The sequence below is a fragment of the Pterocles gutturalis genome, unplaced genomic scaffold (genome assembly GCF_000699245.1).
Source record: "Pterocles gutturalis isolate BGI_N339 unplaced genomic scaffold, ASM69924v1 scaffold40436, whole genome shotgun sequence".
Taxonomy (NCBI): Eukaryota; Metazoa; Chordata; class Aves; order Pterocliformes; family Pteroclidae; genus Pterocles; species Pterocles gutturalis.
In genome coordinates this window covers 49,358-67,579 of record NW_010104427.1, presented here as the reverse complement: position 1 = coordinate 67,579, position 18,222 = coordinate 49,358, and the positions used below count along the sequence as shown (strand labels likewise).

Below are 18,222 nucleotides of genomic sequence, written 5' to 3'. Positions count from 1 at the left end.
AGCACCAGAGCAGACGCTTTGTGTGAACTATTACCAGGGCTTGGTGCTTCACCTGCACCGCTGCCTCTGACTTCGTGGTCTCCTGGCTTCTGCAGGGTGCCCTGCTCTCCGGGGCCACCGCACCTCCCCTGCTCCCGCTGGTGGCCGAGGTGGTGGCTCCCCTGGACATCTCCAGCTCAATCTCAGCATCCATCTCCGCATCCTCCTTGGCCTCCTTGTTGCTCTCCTCCAAGTGCTTCATCAGCACGGCCACCACCACGTTGACCAGGACGAACTGTGCGATGAGGACGAAGGTGACGAAGTAGACGGGAGAGATGACAGGCAGGTAACTGAGGCAGTGCTTGTCTTCCCGAGTGCATTCCCGCAGAGTGTCCTGCAACGGAGAGCGAGAGGTGAGGGACTGATACGGGCTGGGGCTCTGCTTGGGCTCCAAATGCAGAAACATCAAAGAGAACCTGCTGAGGACTGAAAAGCGCATAATTGCATATCCCAGACACAACAGCTTGTAGGTACAACTAAAACGGACAGAAGAGAATACAGAGACCAGGAATTACATCATCTACAAAGAGGAGGATTGTGTTATGTCCCAAAGGCACAGGGTACAGAGCACATGGTTACTCCTCTCAGCCACAAGAACTGGCATCATTTTCCTGAAGTATTATGGATATGTTAAAAAGAATGAAGTTTCAGGTTGGGCGAGATTTAGGACAAATTATCCCTTGAAAATACATTTGGCTTTTAAATGGGAAAGTTTAATTTGGATGTTTTAAAAGGAACCCTTTTTTGTTTTCACACAAGAAGTGCCTAAATTACTTTGACATCTGTACCTATACATCTACAGAGAGAAGAAAGTACCCAACCAGAGACTGCACACACCTTCATGATACCATTCCAGTTGTCCCCAGTTGACACCCTGAAGAGGGTGAGAAAGGCCATGCCGAAGTTGGTGAAAGTTGCGTGCCGGCTCAGACCTTCACAAGGATTTTCTTCGCTGCAGTCTACAGGAGAGAGAAGCAGAAGCCCATCAACAAAGCCATCTTCCCCAGCGCTTATTCAGAGCAGCCCGAAACCCGGTGGTGAGACCCCAAGCTACGTCCCACTGATATGTGGCACCAGGGGGACTGCTCAGTGGTGATCTCCTGGTGGCCTGCAACCACTGAAGGGCAGCTGCAAGGATCATGTAGCCAAACTCTTCTCGGTGGAGGCTGTAATGGACAGCAACACACTGTGGCTTAGGAGGTCCAGGTGGGACGTTAGGAAAGTTGTTTTCATCTGGAGGGCCAAACAGCCCTGGGACACATCACCAGAGAGGTTTTTGTTGGAATTTTTCAAGATTTGGCTAGACAAAGCCACAGCTCCTCTAAGCCGGGGGCTGGCTGGGGGCCTCTTCCACCACCACTTCTGTGATTCTCTTGACTTTACCCCAACAGGGAGAGCCACAGGCACATCTGAAAGGAGGTGGAAACAAGCAGACTTGCTGGTCTCAACAAATACTGCTCTACAGCGTCCTTTGTCTGTTATCCTGTTCATTATGTCCTTGGCTTGATTATTTTTTACAGAGTACATCTACCATGAGGGATATTTCACTGAGATAAAATGGAGCAACTTGACATTTTCCCCCTGAGAATTAATATACTAATGAATGTAAATCGAACATATGAAATATCACTCTCTCCATAAAACACAGGCTCATTAAATATTCACCAGGACAGGCAGCAATGTCTCTTGCTAGGGCGTTTCATTATTAGGTATTTATTTCAGAGGCAAATAGGAAGGAAAACCAAAAAAGCAAAAAAAAAAACCAAAAAAACCCACAAATGAACCAATCCTGGGGGGGGAACGAGCACTGATGGTTTTTGTGGCTGACATGGACCACAGTGACTGGGAAAAAGAAGTGAAAGTATTTCCCAGTTAAATCAGGATGGGAAGAGGTCTGCTGGGTGCCTGCAGTGTGCCCTGGACGAGATCAGGGCTTTCCCTGACCACACGCTGGGGTTACCTGGGGGCTGGCATTGGTGAGGGGTGTGCGTGGGAACACAAAAAGGATTCAGAGCAGCAGAAGGTGTCCCTGTGAATAAGACGTTTTTCACCTTTGTGGCTGAGGAAATACATACCAATATATCTAGATACGTAATACTGACCTCACAGTATTTCATTTGGGGTGGATGCAGAACCAAATTTTTTTTTTCCAGAATTTGTTGAAGACTGAAAAATAATTTGTCTTTGGTTGAAAGAAATATTCTGCTTTCAGGCATTTGTAATCCGAGCAGAAGGCTGGGCTCATAAAGGGGATTAATGACAACCAGAAAATCACCGCGGAGGAAGGGCCCTTCTGATGCTCTTGAAGCCCTAATTGGGATGCAAACATGGAGAAGGCAGACACATCGCCTTCGAGCAGCGTGTTTAAAGGCAGTGGCTGCCCTGGCCCGGCTCAGCTGGGCACGGTGGGGCTTTTCTCTCTGACTCCACCTGATTTTCTTTTCAGTGCTGGACACATTCGTGATCAGCCACACAGTATCCTCAAGCTGGAGGAATAAATGATGCTGGACAATGAGGAACCAGTGGATGCTTCCTGATTTATGGAGAAAGGGGAAGGTGATGCTGAGAAGAAGAACGGACAGACAAGCCTTGGGCAGCTGGAAGAGCAACGTCGGCCAAGTGCAGAGAACTAACGGAGCGTGGTGGAAGCTCTGAGGAAGGACATGTTTATGGTGGCATCTCTCCAGCACAAATCTGATTACCATCCAGCTCTGCAGACTCATGTTCTGTCTTAAGTAGCAAACTTCCATCTTTGTGAACATATCCATGCTGGAAAATTTTATTTAAATAGTAAATAGTTTCTCTACAGCCACCAGTGGTGTTGGACAAATCTCTAAATGTGTGTGTGCACACGTTAGACAAGTTCTGTATTACATCCTCATGTGTCATCTGTGACCCTGAGATCAAGAGAAAACTTAAATCTTCAGACCATGAGCTGTGAAGCTAAAGAAGGCCCGAGAACGCGAGAGAGAAGAAAGGAAACAGCTAGATACCAAATAAACATCAACCGGACGAAACAAATAGTGTCAGGCACATTACTCACCTAGCTTGCCAAACAATTCCACTCCCAGGGCAGCATAGATAAAAAACAGGAGCATAAAAAGTAGGCCAAGGTTCCCTACCTACACAAGGAGAAAGCAGAACAAGGGTCAGGCAAGTTGAGGTCACGAATGAAATTGTTCCATCACATTTTAAACACAAGCAGAAGAGGGACTGGTGGCCAGAGGCTAACCATCATCTCCCCTGGCTTCCAACACCCTGCTCCCCTTTCACAGTTCTGCTTTAACAGACCCAGAGAGGTCTCCTGTGCGAGGGACGGAGCAGATGCTCCCATGTGCAGAGCAGTCTCGGTGGCTGCTGCCTCTCCATCACCAATACGAAGATGCTGCTTCATTTGTGATTTGGCCAACTAGTGGCCGTAGCCTCAGCGGCACTTGGCTCTGTGCTTCAGTGCGTTGGTAGTTTAGGTGACCTGGTGCTCTGGTTTCAGTTTTAAGGGCCTTTCCCTCCTGTTGGCCAGGTTTGACACTGAGCACGAAGGCTGAGGGTGTCAAGCCAATGATGTTAACAAGCCATGTCTCAAGCCACAAGAGGAACTGCCTGGTTTCAAAGGTTTCGCTGGCCTGGAGGGCTCCCAGCAAAGGAACACATGCTCCAGTGAGACGTAAAGCTCTCCCAGCCTTGCCTCTTTACAGATATTTCTCAAGAACAGCTACCTGAATTTTAGTTTTCAGTGTCTCAAAAGAAAAGCCTTGATCCATATACCAACACACTGCGTGGGCTGCTCCTGTCGGGTGGCAACACGCACCGCGAGGTGGCTGACGGGGATGGTCACAGAAGTGCAATGGTGCTAAAGTGAACACACAGGTTCTTCATAACGGTGGGAAGACAGTTATCCGCACTGGAGTCAATCACCACATGGGGCTGATGCCTTTAAAACATCTCAAAATCAGATTTTTTGTGATTCAGGTGGAGAACATGAAGGGCAGAGTAACCCGACCACCTGCATTTTACCTGCAACTGTCCCCATTTACCTTTCCTGCCACTTTGAAACAGCTTGTAACAGAGACAGAATGATGGAGTTCTCCAGTTAGACATGGTGCCATAAGCATCACTTGATCTCCAAATAAAAATGAACTAGGTGGTGATTCAGGTAGGCAGGTCAATGGATTCAAGGTATCTTCTAGTGAACTCTATGGTTTGAGAGCTTTCTTCTCCGAGGCAGCACAGCCCCAGGGTTGCTGGGCATTTTGACCATGCTGCTTAATTTCATTAGAAGGGTTATCAGTGTGAGACCTGTTATCATAAAATTAACACAGCTATCACTTATGAAGTAGGTTTTTTTGTATTAAAGAAATGGGAATAGTTGAATCACCCAGTGGAGACTGTAATTGCTGTAAAGCCTCAACTGGCTACTCCACATAGAGCTTTGCAATTGCACTAACGTTATTACCGTACTCCAGGGAATAATTGAGATAATACAGTGATGTGGATGGCTGGTCTAGATTATTTCATCTGCATCTACTGTCTTCTGGAATAGAATTTCCTAACTCATGTCTGCTGGACCACTGATGGTTTGTACGACATTAGAAGGTAGTCTGCAAGATGACTGCAAATTAGAAAACACAAGAAAAGAGGCACACGTGCAAATGCAGACACACACACTGCTGGGGAGGCAAATGAGCAAATAATTAAAGTGAAGGAAAATTAAAGCGATAAACAAGTTTTCTAGGTTGTGTGTCTATTAAAGCCTGACTTTGTAGTACTGCAGAAGAGGGTCTTGGATTTTTTTCAAAGAAGTCTATAAACTGAATATTTTACTGCTATTTTAATGCCTAATAAATCAGCCTGCAAACTTTTGGCGTTGATGAAATTCCAAAGAATTTAGACTAACATCAAAGTTATTACCAGGTTATCAGTCAAAACTATTATCTATCTCTCAACATGCAAAGCGTGTTATGAGCTTACATTTGCTCATAAACAATTTGCCTCCTACCTAATGTGCATTTGTAAAAGATTCTGTATTTAAGATCATGACTAATTACACTACTGAACCAACGTGTCTCATAACAAGTCCTTCAAAGACCAGTTTGCACTCGTGGGTTTGCTGTATAGGCTCAAGGCACCACAGCCAGAGGCACACTCTGAAAACGCTGAGAGGCACGTTTGCTAACGTGATGTTTGCTGGTGTCCAAGGTTGCATCTGCCCTCGGCTGAGAGCAGACACATGGGCAGTTCCAAAGCTCAGCTGAGGCACAGGATCTCTTGGGAAGTCACCAAACATCTGACTCTGATTTGCAAACATGGCTATGGGAAAGAGAGATGTGGGAGACAGCAGCAAGTCAAAGACCCTGGGATGGGTGATGGGACCACCTTCACCGTTAAACTCCATCCCACCTGTAACTAGACATCCAGAGCTTCTCCCCGTGTGCACAACAACCTGCTGCCCTGACCACCCCCTGCAGATGTAGCATCCACGTGGATATGTGCGGGGAGTTTGTGGCTCCTGAAGTTGGAGAGGGCAGCCCACAAACACCCGATGCTCAAGAGAATGCAGCTGAGCAAAATGGCTCCCCTCTTGCTTAGGTGCTTCAGCAAAACCGCTCGGTCTATTTGTGCCATTTCTGGCTGTACTGAATCAGTTCCAGTCGGTGCCAGATTTAATATTTTGTCAGTGCTAGCCCATGGCTCTCTGGTACATGTCCCTCAGGAAAGGAAATGAAGGTCCTCTTCAGCCCATGGCCTCACCAAGGCCTGAGCACAGAGGAGGACCCAAGGCACGTTCTTGACATGGGCTGAGGTGGAGGCAGCGAGGGCAGCCAGCGGCTGCTGGGCAGCAGAGAAGGCAGATGAGATGTGTGTCTGTGACCTTGAGTGAGTCATTCCTCTCCTGTAACTCAATGTAGCCATTTGTAATACCCTTGTGGATAGGTCATTAATGTCTCTAAAGCACTCTGAGATCTACTGAGACCAGACAAGAAAAAGATTGTGCATGAATCATGTTGCTGGCAGGAATGGGAGGGGGCAGGAGCAATCCAGGCACTTTTCTCCAGCAGCCAAAGGCTGGGAGGCTTGTGCTGGACTCTCCATCAGGGACACTGATCCAGGTCTGGTCAGCAACCTCAACTTTGGCAGACGGTCACCCAGGCAGGCTCTGAGAAGTGGTTCTGCTCTAGCAGCACTGAGCAGGTCAGCCCACGCTCTGTGTTATCCATGAAACTCCCCCTGACTTGGGCTGGTGCCTTTGGCTGGGCAGAGAAAACTCCAGATAACCTCTCTCTCTGGCAGCCAGGGGCTATCCATCATTTGCTGTGGCTCCAGTGTTGAGGGGAGGCTGTGGCCTGTAGGGAGTGAAGCAGAGATGAAGAACATCTTGGAGATGTTCTTGGTGCCCTAAAGTACCTCAGAGAAGCCACAAGAGAAGATGGAGACACTGGGAAATATCTGTGATTCCTCCTGTCTTCTGCTGCCCCACTCCTGCAATAGCTGGCTGAAGCACGCTACGGTTCCTCTTGTGCCTCTTCCTGCTCCTGCATCAATTGTTTCTGCTTCACTGGCCCACACCTTGGCACTTCAGTTGTCCATGCAGGCAACGCACACAGCTCCCTGAGATGCCTGTCAAGAGCAATTTCTCATCAAACTAAGCCCCGTCAACCCTTTCCAAGGACAGGAGTCCTCCTCATCTTCCTTCCAGCCCTCTCCAGCCAAAGCAATAATCCTGGCAGCAGGAGGACACAGGCTAACTTATGTGTTAGACCCAAGAGAAAATGGCCACGTTTGTCAGCTTGGAAAATGGAGGCTGTTTGTGTAAATTCCAGGACTAGTGGAAAGGGTCAGACAGACAACCTTGGAGGCTAAAGTCATCTCATGGTGCAGCCACAAGGCCACCAAGTGAACCGCATGAGCTCCCCTTTCCGTGTATCTGCTCAGCCCCACTGATTTCTGCTTCACCACTCAAATCCCTGGCATCTCTGCACTTCTTTCCAGTGTGCAGCATAGCACACACCCCCATCTTCCAGAATCTGTCTCATCTGCAGTGCTTGCTGGTATGACATTTCTGTTCTTGCTCTCCGAGCTTCACAGTCATGGCGGGTTTTCAGCGTCTGGCAAAAGCAGGTTATTGTTTATGTCCCATAACGGCTGTTATGCAGTGCCAGCAAATGTCTTCAAGAGCTGAAGTTGAGATAAGCACAGGAATTACAGCACCAAGGAGTTAAACCCCCGGAGAGAAGCAAACTACGGGCTCTGTCCTTCAGGGCACTGATGGAACGAGGAGTTCTTCGCTTTCTTCTTGGCACAGAGTCCACCTGGGGGGAGTTCCAAGCTTTGAAGACAAAGAGGAGGTACACTGTACAGTCCTGCATTTAATTAATGTGCTGTCCACCGACCAAGTGAGAAAAAAGAAGGAAAACAAACCCAGATCTTTTGATAGGAAAGTTCCACCTTTTACTGTTGTTGGCCCTGCAAAGCCAGGATGACAACTGGACCAGATTCCACCCTGTCCCCTCCATCAGGAAGAGCACTGGCAGCTCAGCAGGTTTTCTGACTGGCGATCGATACTAGAAGTGCTGCACAGGCTGGGCTGTGGATTCACTTACACAACGAGCATTTTAACCCAGCCAAACGCCAAGTTACAAACCCGAGAGGGAAGTGCAGGCTGTGCTACAGAAAGGGTGAATTGTACTTTGGAAAGGACTAAAGAATTACCATCCAACAGGAGTCCTGCAGAGCAGACATTGCTTACAAAACCGATGCAGCCACCAGATGCATCAGCAAGGGAATATTCAGCTGAAGCCTAAGAGCAGTATAATTCTTTATATGGCTTTAATGGAGCTAGAGCTCATAAAGAAGAGGAAAACCCTTGCAACAGGTCTTGAAAACATGCTTCATGCTGAGAGATTAAGGGAGTTCAGTGTTTTTCTGTTTGACAGACTCCAAGAGATTATTTTATCTCTTACTGCCTCCAAAAAGGAGAAGTTCTAGAAGAAAAAAGCAAAATTACATCCAGTGAAAAAACGAACTTGGCTAATTAAGACTAAAAACACAGATTTGTTTTGGTTTTTTTTTTAGCAGAAAGAGTAAACACCTACCAGAAGAACGTATTTCATCAGTAGGGGATGGCCAATCCCCAACACTTCACATCCTTAAAATAAAACCAGGAGGCTTTTAAAAGTCATGCTGCAGTTCAGCACAGAGCTCTGTGGCTCGTGTTATGCTGGGAGCAGGTCTGCTGCGAACGGCAGCACTGCATGGGCTTAATTAGGACTGTCAAAGTGATGAAGTCAGTGCTGGTCATGCTAGCCCAGCTCTTTTAGCTGCTCAGTTTAAAGCAGTGGATCTATTTCAGGTTTACTCCAGTGTAGCTGATTTTAGCACTTTAAAGTCCACGACAGATTTTGTTTGTTCTCCAAAAGGATATGCCATGAGGGCACACCTTCAGAGCTGAGGCTGGCAGCGACCTTCTGGGTGACCATGGCCCCGCTACTCGTTCAACCTCTTGTGAGTCAACCAGTTGTGAAATCGAAAAACTTGGATTCTGGTTGGAAAAGCAGATACTGCCTTAAGATTGCACAGCAGTGGGTAGAGGAGCCAGCGCTGGACAAGCACAGATGGCCTATGGCAGGAACGTGATGATTGACTCACACTAGCCCAAATATCTGCTGGGACTAAGAAGGCACGGAGGTGCCACTTTGAGATCTTTCCCTGACCATATTTTCTGTCTCTCTTGCCTCTCCTCATTTGTTCTCCTCCACTCCATCTCATTTTTTTCAGAGATATGGTGGAGGAGAAGATCTCTGACCTGGTAGACACGAGGTTACCAGAAATGGAGGATGCAGTAGGGTAGGAAGTCCTGCATTGAAAACAGAAGCTCAAGGTTAGTCTGAAGTTCCAGAAGATGAGACTAAGCCTGTACCATGACAACTTCAATCTCGGATCAAAATGCTAACATTCCCCCAAGTCTGGGGATAGTTGGTTCTCCAAGTGCTACTCAACCTATATCTGCTGCTGAATAAAAACAAATAGGAGGCTGATGCAAAGAACTCAAAAGAGAAAGAAAAAAGTGTATTGCCATGACAATACTTCGTCATGGTAAGGCCATAAATGGATATTCTACATACACCAGACAAAGAAGATCCCCCAAAACCTTAATGAATAAACATAAATTCATTTTTCTTGTCACTAAGCAGACACATTCAACGATTCAATGAGGATTTTCCAGCTGTGGTTTTAGGCTGCTAAATTAATTGCACTAGGAATTCTTCCCCTGCCTTTGAAATGAAAGCCGGAGCTTTATGAAGAGTGATTGTTGTTGGAGCGGTTTTCCCAAACTTCCCTTCTCATTTTCTGAATTTCACTGGAGGACAAAATGGCATTTTTATCTACACAAGATCTGCTTGGAATATCCCTGGGGATTTCCCTTTAAAAGAGGCTTTGGTTTGAATGTAAACTGCAAAAACACCCCAAACAAAAAGCCTGGCCTGCAGCCACCCTATTGTTTGGGGGGCAGAGAGAAAACAAGGAGAGAGAAAGAAAATATGCTCTGTAATCACAACGCTTTCAAAAGAAAAAAAATAGACACAAATCAAATGCTTTCTTGAAATGCCAAACGGGTCAGGTTGGTAAATTCCATGGTTTAGTCTCAGCCAAAATCCCTCACTGAAAAGGAAATGTCTCAGATTAGAAACATCTTCATAGCAGTGATGAAAAGTCAATGGGTCTTTCCAAGAATAAGAAATTCTTCTTGCTTTCCAGTTAAGTTTTAGTAAATTATGAGCTTTTTTGCACTTAGCAACTAACTCATAGGGGTATATTTGGGTAATTAATGTACTAGTTCTACTGACTCTCACATGGCCACTCATATTCTGGAAGAGATGTCTATGTGGTGCCTGCTTTTGGCCAAGCCACAGTGCTATCATCCCACCTTTGGGATGCAATTCCTCTGCGGATTGCTGAAGCTCATCAAGCTCATCAAGGTGCTCATCTGACCATGCCTGTGCATCCTAAAAGTGCTGCTTCTGAACCGCCAGCTCCGAGAAGAAGGCTGCAGAGCTCCTCTGCCTCATTCTTGATGGTCTGGCACCTCATGTTGGTACTCACTTCTGGGTAAAGCATGGCAGTAAATGTTTCCAGGACAGTCTGATGGGATATAGGATCCTGGTGATATATGAAACTGGAAAGTGTAGGCAGCTGAGCTGACTCTAAAGACTGAAGGATTAGGACTCAGACCATTAAACCCACAAACTAGCAGAACACAGCTTAAATAGCAACAGATTTTAAAAACAAAGGAACCCTAAATTTCTTGGAATTCTTCTGATGGGCTTTAGATCTTTTTTGAGGGAAGAGTGCAAGTCAGCAAAAAGTTTATTTCCTTCTTTTTTTCAAATAAATGGATCAATAAAGAAGTGGTCCCAGGAACTGAACACCTGAAGGATCCTATCAAGTATCATTAAGGCTGGCAGCATCATTGTTCTTCTTGCAGCTCAAGAGAATATGGTGATTTGAGACCCCACTTCAGGCTTTTAACACTCAGAAGGATCTCCCCTATTTGCTTTTTAAAGCCTGCAGCTCCTCTGTCAATAGCTGACAATAAACATGGTTGCTCCTGTCTCACAAAGAAAACTGCTGAGCTGGAAGCTGTCCACTTCCAATGCTTTCACCAACAGCTTTCTCTGTCTATCCCTGTGTTTCCTGAACTTGCCAGTGAAATCTGTGTTTTATAAGAGCTCTGCCTACAGCACTGGCTCTCTGTTAACTCTTTTTCCATCATTCTGGTTCTCCCATCTAACACACACACTGTGAGCAGGATGTGCCGTGCGAAACTCTGCTACCAAGGCACTGGTGGCAGCAGAAAAAGCTGATATCCTCCCCAGGTGGCTTCTAATGCCCACCAAACGTGGTGGCATACAGCTGTCCCCAAGCCCGAAAGGCACAGTCCACCAAGGGGAACACGCTGGGCATGGATGAAGTCTGGGGGCTTACCTGGGGAAGCGCTTGTACCACTGTGTCCAGGAGCGCTCGCATCCCCGTGGCCATTTTTAGCAGTTTCAGCACTACAATGAGAATCAAATCCTGATCAGCAGGGCTGGGGAATACCTCAAGCAAAACCCAGAAAGGAAATCTAGCTTCAGATCTTGCAGGGAGGGTTTTACATCTCGCTTCTGTTCATGCAGATGGCGAGCTCAGTGCATCCTGGCAGGGCCCACAGAATATCTGAGCATCCTGATTGCCTCCCACACCAATTCGTGTTGAGGACATCAGTAAAACAGAACAAAAGCCAGAGGACTTATAGTATCACAGAATCATAGAATGGTTTGGGTTGGAAAGGACCTTAAACATCATCAAGTTCCACCCCCCTGCCATGGACAGGGATACTTTCCACTAGAGCAGGTTGCTCAAACATCATCCCAAGCTCTGATCCTCCCTTCTCCACCGCTTCCCACTCTTGTCTGGTATCAGCACAAAAGGTCTGTGATCCCAGGTTTGAATTACAGACCCATCTAAGGTGCCACTGGAAACGCCCACAAAACCCCACCCAGCTTGTCTCTGACTTGACATTTTGCAGCCTCAGACCTAACGGTTCTCCAGTCGGACTGAAACAGCAGAACCAGAACAAATGGCCAAACCATTTCCTGACGTGTCTGGAGGGATGGCTGGATACCCACGGAGCAGCCCGTACCTCTTGCTATTCTCAGCACCCTCATGATGCGTATTATTGTGGGATTGATGGGCAGCGCAGCATTCATTTCGATTTCCTCCAGCGTGATTCCCACAATCGATAAGAGAACTATGGCCAAATCCAGCTGATTCCACCTAACAGACAAAGAGAGGAAGGACAGGAAAAATAAAATCATACGTGGACAGACACCCAAGAGTAGAGAATTATCCGTTAATACAAGCACAAGCAAATCCCAAATGCCTCTCCTCTCTCATATCTGGGCCCATCATCTTCTGTGTGGTTCGGAATCAGCTCACAGCTGGCACAGACAGGCTCTGAGCCATGTGTCCCTGCCTACCTCTCGGTCACTATCATCCCCCTGCTATCCACTTGAAGCCACTCTCAGGGACAAGCCACTAGGCTAGAGGGACCTTTGATGTGATGCAATACAGCGGCTCCCATGTTACATCACCTGTCTCTTGAATTACTCGAGTATCTTCATTGGTTTATAGCCTAACACTTGTAGAGGGGCTTCCACACCAGCACTAGAAAAATGGGAAGAAACCGAGTGTCCTTCCTACACAATTTCCCTTGTCAGTAATACTGCTCATAGCGGCTTCCAACCACTCAGGATAACCAAAGCAAACAAGCTGATCTTGTGGAAATGTGTCCAGTCTTACCCTGCTCCCCAGCAAGCTGCCAGACCACAACGTGCTTCCGTACACATTTGCTTCTGGCTGAACCGGAGGCAGAATAAGATCCGCAGGTCTCTGCATCCAGGATCTGAAGGCAGTGGGGCTGAAAACAACCACCTCTGTCTTTGCCAAAGGCTTTGCAAAGCCAGCAGTCTACCAAAGGGCTGGTTTGGATTGCAAAGGAGACTTGTTCTGAGGGACTCTGCGACCCTAGGTTGCCAAAATGACTCTTTTGAGGACTGGATTGATGCCAACAGGTTGTTTCTAACCTCTGAGCTGAGCCCGTGGAGAGGCAGATGCTGAGGGAAAGAATGTATGTAGACTTTTGTAAGATTTCCTGAATTCCTTCTGCAAAGCATTACCAGGAGTTCTTAGAATTTTTAGTTTGCACCCATGGAGAGACAGCCCTTTGCTCTTCCTTGCACGCAGCATGTAGTACTATCACAGTGACGCCACATTTACCCAGCATCTGGCTCTGAAACTGGGTCAGGACAGCTCTATCCCAAATGCACGGGAGTTGAAAATACTCTCACCTGTCCTTAAAGAACCTTCGAAAACCAAACGCCACCAACTTCAGAACTGCCTCGAACACAAAAACGATGGTGAACACGTAGTTGCAGTACTTCAGAGCTTCATCCAGGGACTGAAAAGAGAGACACCAGTTAGACCAGCCCAAGCTATCCTTTCCCAGACCCCCTGCAGAGGTATCGGCAGGCACCAGGGTGGCGTAGGCACAGAGATGGAAGGAGTAAAGTCATAACAGCTTGCAGTGCTCCGTTACAAAACTGCACTAAATCACCCAGCAAAACTCAAAAGAAAGGATTAAACACCAATGCAAACAAAATCCTCACAAGCACTAATATAGCCATGCTAAAACTGACAAGAGCTATCAATCCTCCAGCTTCAGTGCACAAATTGTTCAGAGTTTGGGTCAGAGAGAAAATTTTCCCGCTGCCCCATGTAATAAAGTTGACTTCTATCTGAACTGCCTAGCCTTGGGGTAGAATAAAAGACTTGATGGATCATTTCTTTACTCCAGCATGGCAATCCTTAGGGCAAAGGCTTTGCTTAAAACACTCAGAAAAATAAATAATATTGGAGATGGATTGAATCTTGCCTTCTTAAAAAATGTTACATCTCTAGAGCTGGGCAAAGTATGTCCATATTTGGTGCAATGTTCACGCTCTCTATAGAGCTGCTCTCGGAAGTCAGGAATCCGCAGTGTTTATAGTTTAGGATGATGAGTGTTTATAACGGATTTCATTGGAACTGGAGGCCAACAATAGCAAAAGAATCTTGCTGGGACCTTAAAATAGACAGTTGCAGGGTGAAACAGCTCTTTGGTTGGGGATGGATTTGGGGAGAGGAGGGAGGGAAGGGGAATTTAGTTAAGTGTAGTCTAGGTCTCTTACAATAAGAAAATGACAGCAATGAACATCAAACCAGACACAACTGGAAATAAAATGCAATAGAGGATTCTGCAAAGCAAAGTCTGCTTTGCTGGCAGAGGAAGCCTCAGGCGACAGGAAAGCTCTCCTCGTCACTCCTGTGTGATGGCTGGGCTTTGCTAACCCCAGACATGTGGCATGAGCATGCACTGATTTTTTGGGAACAAGAGCTGAAAGTTTTTCAGGTGTTGGCATTCCTCAATGCACTACTACCCCTGTTTTTTGTTCTAGCGCCTAAAATAAACCATCTACCTTAAAAGAATGTCACAATTTGCTGTTTCATCCAAAACTCACTGCCCGAGCTTGAATTCTCCAATCTTTTGTGATAGTTTGCATTCAGATCTACACCACTATGTTCTACATGAATATAAAACAAGTATAAATAAGACCTGATCTGGATAAATAACATTTACATGCGAAACAAAGGCTGTTATGCAAAGGAATTATGGAGGAAGAACAGCACAGAGTGAGCAGGCGTAAAACACACTGTGGCTTGATGCCGCTCTGGCTTAGCTTCCAGGTGGCATTTGCAGGTTAGCCGGCAGACCATGCAATGCCAGAAAAATCAACACTGAGCCTACAGCTCTGTGAATGGGAAAGCAATGGGAGAAGAATATACGGGGCACATGCCCAGGCTATGTGATTCATGCCAAAGGTCTTCTTGGGAAAGAACGGTTTTATGACACATAAAGAAAAGAAGGGTTGTGCTTAAGAGCTGGTTTATTCTAAATTCATTGAGGAAAAGAAACATCGCTCTGCATGCATTAACTTCGTGTTTATATCTGTTAGTGGAGTATTCTACAGCTCTGGACTGTTTTACGGTCTGAGGGTCAGTCATGTCTGGGATCAAGAGAGGAAATATTTGGACTGGGCTTTTCCCAGGAAAAGTTTAGTTCACTCTCTGTTAGCCTTATTCTCTGTTTTTTTTTTTTTTTTTTTTGCAAGAACATGGACATCAAGCTTTTGGCTGAGACAAGGGACTCCTGAATGTAGAGCTGGCCTAGAGTTAGATGGGATGCAATGCCAAGTCTGGAGCCTGCCGAGGCTTTCCAACACCAGGGAATGGTCCGGGGGAACCAGGGCTGGCTGCAGACCTCACTGGTATCCCAAGGGAACAGCGTATCATCCTCAGGACCTCTGCTACCCCACGCTGCTGTGTCTCACAGCCGACACGGTGCTGGGCGGCGCTTACCTTCGGCTGGTTGTAGTGCTCCATCGACATGGTGATGACGTTGACCCCGATGATGAATGTGATGAAGAGGTCGAGGTAGTGGCTGGTGCAGAGGGTGTGAATGTACTTCCGCGCTGGGGAATAGTCAGCGTAGTACGGCCTGCGCTGGGCTTCTGCAGAAGAAGAGAAGGAAAGGCACCACAGTGACCGCAGGCCCTGCTGCGTGGTTGGCAGCCATCGCAACCTGGCCTGGGGGTCACGTCTTCCACACACCCAGGTGCAGGGCAAAGCCCGGGGGAGAACTGACTCAAGGAAGCCACGGGAAACGGCTGAGTGATGCTACCTAGCAGCAAGGCCTTCAAGAGCCGCAGCGGGGTTATCGGGCTGAGCCAAATCTCTTGTGCCTGCAGAAGGGACCTCCACGGCTTTGACAACCAGGTCCTTCCTTCTCCCAAGTGCTCTCTGTCCTTACTGCTCTGTCTCAGGTTAGAGGAGAACCTCTTCACTTCACGGGACTCTTTGTCACAAAGCAGGAAGGGTGAGAAGCAGGATGGAAATGAGATCCAAAGCCAAGAGAAAAGCTTCAAACCCAGCAAAGCTTCAACTCCGGTTTAGAGGAAAGGCTTAGGGCAGGTCTCATCGGTCTGGGCTCGGGTATGCATCTCTCCTAATCCCGCTGATGTCAGGCACATTCCTCGTAAAAGAAGAACATAACCTGAGCTCAGCTACTGTGACCAAAGGCTTTGGATGTCTTTTAAAGGTCTAAAGGAAACACAGCGATGCCTGTGGCAAAGTAGGGCACATGCGTGAGGGTTAGTAGCACACAGGAGAGCGTCAATGGCAATGGAGCGGGGTGCCCAGCATTGGTCTCCACAAAGACTATCATCAGCACAAGCTGCTCTGGAAATACAAAACCAAGGGTATGGTTGCATCTAAAAACCATTCAGGCTATGACCACATGAGTTTTATACCTCTGGTCATGACTCCTCCTTTCTTCTCTCTGAAATGGGGAAATTTCTGCACATGGCCAAGTTCCCAGGGCTGTTCCAAGGAGAGGCTTTGGACACTGCCCCGCGACCAAGCTGTATTTACTGCGTGTGTCTCTCTTCAACCAGACTGTGACCACAAGAGGGCTGTGGGCACTCCAATGGCAGCCGAATTCTTTTCAAACTTAAGAAATGTAAATATTCAAAGAGTGTACTTGAGGCCAAAGTCAGCATTGCTGGAGATTTTGCTAGTGGATGAGACATGTTAGGTCTTACCAAGTCAGAGCAGGATTGTTTCTTAATGGAAAGGGATTTTTTTGCAAATGTTTCAGCAAATTCAGCTTTAAATGCATGAGGAGCTGGAAAAAAGGAGTTCCTTCACCTTAAAAATAGGGAGGGAAATAGGTTCAAAAGTACTCAGTGACTCCCTGTAATACGTTTTCCACTCCTCTCATCTTGCTAATATCTTTCAGATGAAGTGAGTCTCGAAATGTGGGGGTTTTTTTTGGTAGTGCAACTGATGCCAGATTACAGTCCAAAATGCTAAACTAAATTGGATAAAGGGAAACTGAAGCTGCTGCTCTCTTTCAACTGCTATTTTTCCTGGTAATTAAAAGTGAGTGGAGGTATTTGAAAAACATTTCCTTCTGACTGAGGTCACCTAGACTTATTTTTTCTGCTAATGGGTGTAGAAAAACAAGATGAAAGCAAACACAGTTGTTTTTGAATAAATTTTTCTGTTGCTTTCATGTGCTTTAGTCCTATCAGTCATCTTGGACTGGTACGGCTGTCTTTGCTACTGAGCTCAATCTTCTGTTGTGTCTAGAAAATAATAATAAAAACATTCCAGGATAATATTTACTTAAGTCTGTACAATAGGCTTTCATATGTATTCAGGATGAGGACATACTTTTCCTTTTTTTTTTTTTTTTTTTGGGTAAATGTCTTCCTGGGAATGTAAAAAAATCAGCTCATTAGGAGGTCCAAGAATAGCCCCAACAGTCAAACGTTATATTACGGGACTATTTATTGATGATTAATGGTTGATTAATGGATCTCAGAAGAGCATTAGCAGCGACGGGCAGTGTGTGAATACACTGGCTGTCAGCGCATAAGGAAAATGGGCTGTAAGTGACTGCAGCTACTTTCTGACCTGCCCAAAGGCAGTCGTTGATTAACTATTCAGTAAAAGATCAGGTTATTGTGTTTTATAAACTACTCATATATTTCTAAAGCATAATCACAAGAAGACATTTTCCACTGTAAAGCTGCTGAATAGAAAACCTTTGAGGCAGCCTGTCAGCAACACAGCTCTCACTTTACGTGGGCTGAGTATACGAATAGTAAGGAGGAACCACCCAGCCATCAAGGTGGGTCTGGTTTATTGTGTGACAGTGTCTCTGAGGTGTCTGTACACTCTGCCGGTGCTCAGTGCTGGCTATGCCTGGTCAACTGGTTGCTCAGAAAACCTGCGATAGGTTTAACTTGACCTGGGATAAGGGCACTCTAGGAAATGCCTTACTCATTGAGGATGCACTACACCCCTGAAGCCAGGTTAACAGATGAAAAAGAAACTTTTCCTGCAAGGACACATACAAGGACAGTCTGGGATAAAGTTGACAATGCTTTGAAACACATGCAACAACACTGTCATGCTCAGGGCGGTAACCATGCAATGTCCATTAGAGGAGATACTGCTCATGCGAGGCTCATGGTAGTGCGCAGGGAGGATGGGCCAGCTTCTGCGCTCAGCGATGCTGGTCTTGGGTCAGGACAGTCCCACGAAGGCAGAGGGGTTGCAGCAGGATGAAAGCAGTGAGAGATCAGCCACACAGCTTCACTGCAGCTCTGACCCCTCCGAGCAGGAGGAAGCCTGTGGTTCAGAGCACCGAGGTCCCCAGCTCTGCTGGGTGCATTCCTGGTTCCTTTAGGAACAGGAATTTTACTTCAGCTGACTGCACAGCAAGTGGCTCCAGCCTCCTCTCAGTTCAGACACACATTTTACCTCTTAGTGAGAATACACTATGTTATTCTCCCCAGTCTGGGTGTTCACTGCACACACCTACTGTCACAGCCTGCTCAGACAGAGACGGGGGGTCTGCAGGAGAACCTGGATGAGGACAACAGTGGACCATGGGGACATGGGCACAGCAAAGAGGAGAGATCTGACGCATCATTAATTGCAGCAGGCAAAATGCAACCTGCACCTGGTTTCTCCAGGGAAAGA

General features: G+C 46.7%; 1 protein-coding gene across 1 annotated transcript in view; it reads right to left on the bottom strand.

The window, feature by feature from the left end:
• Positions 1 to 18,222, bottom strand: part of CACNA1H (calcium channel, voltage-dependent, T type, alpha 1H subunit) — a gene marked incomplete at both ends in the record, with an annotated part of 76,733 nt that overhangs the window by 9,159 nt on the left and 49,352 nt on the right. The window contains 7 exons of the mRNA XM_010087057.1: positions 124 to 373; positions 877 to 998; positions 3,083 to 3,161; positions 11,020 to 11,090; positions 11,717 to 11,850; positions 12,924 to 13,033; positions 15,031 to 15,182. Coding sequence (XP_010085359.1) covers positions 124 to 373; positions 877 to 998; positions 3,083 to 3,161; positions 11,020 to 11,090; positions 11,717 to 11,850; positions 12,924 to 13,033; positions 15,031 to 15,182 — 918 coding nt within the window. The remainder of the gene's footprint in view (positions 1 to 123; positions 374 to 876; positions 999 to 3,082; positions 3,162 to 11,019; positions 11,091 to 11,716; positions 11,851 to 12,923; positions 13,034 to 15,030; positions 15,183 to 18,222) is intronic.